General features: G+C 49.8%; 1 protein-coding gene across 1 annotated transcript in view; it reads right to left on the bottom strand.

Moving 5' to 3' along the window:
- Nucleotides 1-5,000, bottom strand: part of LOC123762430 (otolith matrix protein OMM-64-like) — a 13,491-nt gene that overhangs the window by 7,068 nt on the left and 1,423 nt on the right. The window contains exons 3-4 of the mRNA XM_069327548.1: nt 2,580-3,464; nt 31-157 (exon numbers count right to left, since the gene is read on the bottom strand). Coding sequence (XP_069183649.1) covers nt 31-157; nt 2,580-3,464 — 1,012 coding nt within the window. The remainder of the gene's footprint in view (nt 1-30; nt 158-2,579; nt 3,465-5,000) is intronic.

Below are 5,000 nucleotides of genomic sequence, written 5' to 3'. Positions count from 1 at the left end.
TACGACCACTTAGTGGGTACGACCACTAACCTGTGCTGCTTGTTTAACACGACCACCAAGATACGACCACTGACCAGGACATGGGAAACACGACGGATGCGACCATCATGGCGCCACCGCCAGCCAAGACGACCTGTGTGATACGACCATCCACTGGCTACCAAAAACCAATGCGACCTTGTTTAATTAACAAGGTTTAATAGGAAGTACGACCATCATCAGCCACAAGCCAGTATTAGCGCTAAGGTTGTCGCCACCACCACCACCACCACCGTCCTAGCCTCTACCACCACCACCACCACCACCGTCCTAGCCTCTACCACCACCACCACCACCACCGTCCTAGCCTCTACCACCACCACCACCACCACCACCGTCCTAGCCTCTACCACCACCACCACCACCAAACCCTCTCAGGTCTTTACCACCACCAAAAACTAATAGGGAAATATCTTATAATAGGATTAAATCTGGAGCTCGCAGGAAAGACGGTATCACATACGAGATTTTTTTCAAGTTTCCTCAGTTTTAAAAATCTTTTCATCATTTTTTTCAATATACATACTTACGCGAAGGGTAGGAAGGAGGGGTGGGGGGGAGCGAGGCCTGTCCCACGTGTGATGTGACCTATCCGTGACATCACCATCTTCCAGTTTCCGTCCCAGCGTGCCAAGTAGTTTCGGGTAAACGAGCCATTAGCCACTTCAACGACAAACTATTAACATGGCTCTTGATCAAACAATTGGTCAACACTTCAACAAATGAACCAGTCAACAAGCTTGAAGTGCCATCCTAAACACCACCATATATAAGAGAGGAACGGAAGCAGGGCAGCCTATTTGCCTACACCACTCCCTACCTACTACCTTACCTACTTATTTACCTACCTATCCACTCACCTGTTAACTTACCGTCAATCCACCAAGAGTCAACTCCAACAGCTTGAAGTCTTACCAAAAGAAACCATAAAATCAACTATGACAGCGAAAAAGAGCTAGGAGCCCTTATGGGTTATCCTCCCCTGTGTATCTGTGGGACTCTCCTCCCCATCTCTCCGTCCGAACACCCTTCTAACTTCCGTCAATCTTAACCCGTCTCCTACCGTCCAAAAGACGTCTAGAAAGCCACAGAGCGCGCATGTAAACATTGAGATGCGGGTGAAAGAGAGGAAAATGCAGATGTGGGAGACCACTGGATGCTGCAAGTGTTCGGATAACTTATACGTTATTGTTGCGGTGTTCGGATGGTATATTGCGGGGTTCGGGACGGGGCGAAGAGTCGAGGCACGGATTCGAACGATTGAAAGCTGCGTCTCCGGGGAATTTCTCAACCTAGGGGACAGAACGATGTGGAGGGGACAGAGAGAGTGTGAGTAGGAGAAGAGGGAGAGAGGATAAAGGTTGAGGGAAGGACGGAGAGGGGGATAGATTTAGAGGAAAGAGACAGAGAGTAAGAAGAGACAAAGAGAACGGATAAATTGAGAAATATAGAGTTAACGAGAAAGAAGATAGAGTACAAATTGAGAGAGAGAGAGAGAGAGAGAGAGAGAGAGAGAGAGAGAGAGAGAGAGAGAGAGAGAGAGAGAGAGAGAGAGAGAGAGAGAGAGAGAGAGAGAGAGAGAGAGGAGACAGAAAAAACGAGATAGATAAGAGAAATGTGGATAGGCTAAAATGAAGGTAAAGGGAATACGAGGATAAAGAGAAACAAATAAGAAACTAGAAAAGGCAATGTTGCCCTCAGCGAGCGATAGAATAAGCGTCATCGTTACCAACACAAAATGGGAAGAGACCCACAGCTACCAACAAGCTGGTGGTGGCAGGAGACACCCTCGTTACCCCAACACTGATAATTAATCACAACTGCCAACACAGTTGATGGTTAGTAACCAAACGATTACTATACAGATCAAGAACGACATGTAAACATAACACCAAGAGACCATCAACCGTCCCTAACAGCTCTGGGAGTTGTAACTCGCCTCCAACAACCAGACACAACAAATTAGGGCCAATAAATCACAACACAAACAAATCACAACCATGACACGACAAATAAACTACAATCGCTATACGTTCTCCACTCACACTCGGGGATCCTGGGATCGATCTCCGGCCGGGAGAGAAATGGTTGAAAACGTTTCCTCTCACCTGATGGCTCTGTTCACCCAGCAGTACATAAATACCCGGGAGTTGAACCACTGTTATGGGGGTTTCATCTTTGGGAAGATCAGTAGTTCCACTTTTGGGGGCCTCGATACAAGTCTAAAGTATATATATACAAAGGCATCCTGTCCCCGACAAAACGAATCAAATCACCTAACACACGATCAATAAATCACAGCAATAACTGAGGATACAAAAATAACAAACACAATAGATAAATAAATCACCCCACGCGATCAATAACTGAACCACTCACATCTACCCCTCTGGCGATCCTCTCTTTATCTTAAGATAACTACTGTTATCCTACTGACGTTATCATGGGCCCTCAACCATGGGTAAACACACCAGGTGGTGAACTTGACACACCAGGTGGTGAACTTGACACACGGGGTGGTGAACTTGACAGAGTCCCACAGTCAACGGTGCCGCTGGAGTCGGTAGCGTCAACGACGCCGCTGGAGTCGGTAGCGTCAACGACGCCGCTGGAGTCGGTAGCGTCAACGGTGCCGCTGGAGTCGGTAGCGTCAACGACGCCGCTGGAGTCGGTAGCGTCAACGGTGCCGCTGGAGTCGGTAGCGTCAACGGTGCCGCTGGAGTCGGTAGCGTCAACGGTGACGCTGGAGTCGGTAGCGTCAACGACGCCGCTGGAGTCGGTAGCGTCAACGGTGCCGCTGGAGTCGGTAGCGTCAACGGTGCCGCTGGAGTCGGTAGCGTCAACGGTGCCGCTGGAGTCGGTAGCTTCAACGGTGACGCTGGAGTCGGTAGCGTCAACGGTGACGCTGGAGTCGGTAGCTTCAACGGTGACGCTGGAGTCGGTAGCGTCAACGGTGCCGCTGGAGTCGGTAGCGTCAACGGTGCCGCTGGAGTCGGTAGCGTCAACGACGTCGCTGGAGTCGGTAGCGTCAACGGTGCCGCTGGAGTCGGTAGCGTCAACGGTGCCGCTGGAGTCGGTAGCGTCAACGGTGACGCTGGAGTCGGTAGCTTCAACGGTGACGCTGGAGTCGGTAGCGTCAACGACGCCACTGGAGTCGGTAGCGTCAACGGTGACGCTGGAGTCGGTAGCGTCAACGGTGCCGCTGGAGTCGGTAGCGTCAACGGTGCCGCTGGAGTCGGTAGCGTCAACGGTGCCGCTGGAGTCGGTAGCGTCAACGGTGCCGCTGGAGTCGGTAGCGTTAACGGTGCCGCTGGAGTCGGTAGCGTCAACGGTGCCGCTGGAGTCGGTAGCGTCAACGGTGCCGCTGGAGTCGGTAGCGTCAACTTTGCCGCTGGAGTCGGTAGCGTCAACGGTGCCAATAGTGTCTGTGAAAAAGCGGGCAGGTTTTGGGCTTATAGCGGGAGCCGGACACTACAACCGGACACTGGACATCCGGCAGCGTGTGCAGCATCCGGAGCCGGCACTGAGCGATGCGGCAGACTCCATTTGCAGCCAGCGGGGATGAATACTTGCAGCGAGCAGTGTTAAACATGCAGGGACCAGTAATGTCCCCCCCATCCCCGCTCCCTCCTCTCCGCCGCCTCCACCCATCTCTCTACCCGTATCGCACACTATTCATTACCCTCCCCGTCACCATCGTAGCTTCTACGGTGGTGACGGGTGACATTGCTGTTGTGTTGACCAATCCACACACACTAGTAAATGAAGAGACGACAACGTTTCGGTCCGTCCTGGACCATTCTCAAGTCGAGAATGGTCCAGGACGGACCGAAACGTCGTCGTCCCTTCATTTTCTAATATGTGGATTGGTCAACATACTTCAGCCACGTTATTGTGACTCATCGCCTGCATTGCTGTTGTGGTTTTAGATTCAGCTACTCGGATTATAAGTTCCAGGTAGCACTAAGGTGAGCCCGTAGTGGATCGTTTCTTGCAGTCACATTGTTTGGGTCGATCTAAGTATTACTAACTGGTGCCAACTCGAAATTGAAGGTGCAGTGAGGGCGCTAATTACTACGTCCCCGCTGTTCTCTATTTATATTAAATTAGTTCTGCATCTGCGAACAACTCGCCTGGTTGTGCTTGCGGGGGTTGAACTTCGGCTCTTTGGCCCTGCCTCTCAACTGTCAATCGACTGGTGTACAGATACCTGAGTACGTGTGTGTGTGTGTAGATGGGAGTACGTGCCTATCAGGGTATAGCTCTTGATGCCCTGCCTTGGTGTATCCGTTGCATTATAATTTATATTTTCTGTCCCTCTATTTCTTTGTTTAAGCTAGCCTTAAAGTTGTGGATGAAGGTGGCCTTCACAACCTCTTCTTTCAGTTGTGAGATTAAGGTAAGGACTATGGACGTGAGGTGAAGCCATGGGTCTTATGCGTGCGTGCGTGTGTGTGTGTGTGTGTGTGTGTGTGTGTGTGTGTGTGTGTGTGTGTGTGTGTGTGTGTGTGTGTGTGTGTGTACCAATATGTATTTGGAATAACCTTAAGCTCTCTTCTCAGACTTTTTGATATCAGTTATCTGGCGCAACGAACTCTGGCCCTCTTTCTACCAGCACTGAACTGTCGTTCTAACTCCCTTTTTCTACATTCATGATAACCTTGTATGCCGTGATCAGGTCTCCTTTGATTAACTTCTTGTCTGTGGACACTGTTTATCCTGTAACAGTGTGGACACACGCAGTTACGGGATAAACAAGATAACAAAAAATACAGTATAAAATATTGAATAACACAAAAATAGCTCATTTGTCGTAGTGAAACTAAGCACAATGTTACCGTAGATTTATTAATGACAGTAAAGGGTTTCGCAAGAACCTAATACTCCCAATTATAAATGACCTAATTGATGCACAGAGTAAAGGGTCTCGAATCTCCTTTGTATGGATACCCTCACACATA

The sequence above is a fragment of the Procambarus clarkii genome, chromosome 2 (genome assembly GCF_040958095.1).
Source record: "Procambarus clarkii isolate CNS0578487 chromosome 2, FALCON_Pclarkii_2.0, whole genome shotgun sequence".
Lineage (NCBI taxonomy): Eukaryota > Metazoa > Arthropoda > Malacostraca > Decapoda > Cambaridae > Procambarus > Procambarus clarkii.
The sequence above is the reverse complement of the archived record's forward strand: the minus strand, read 5'-3'. Positions and strand labels throughout refer to the sequence as shown.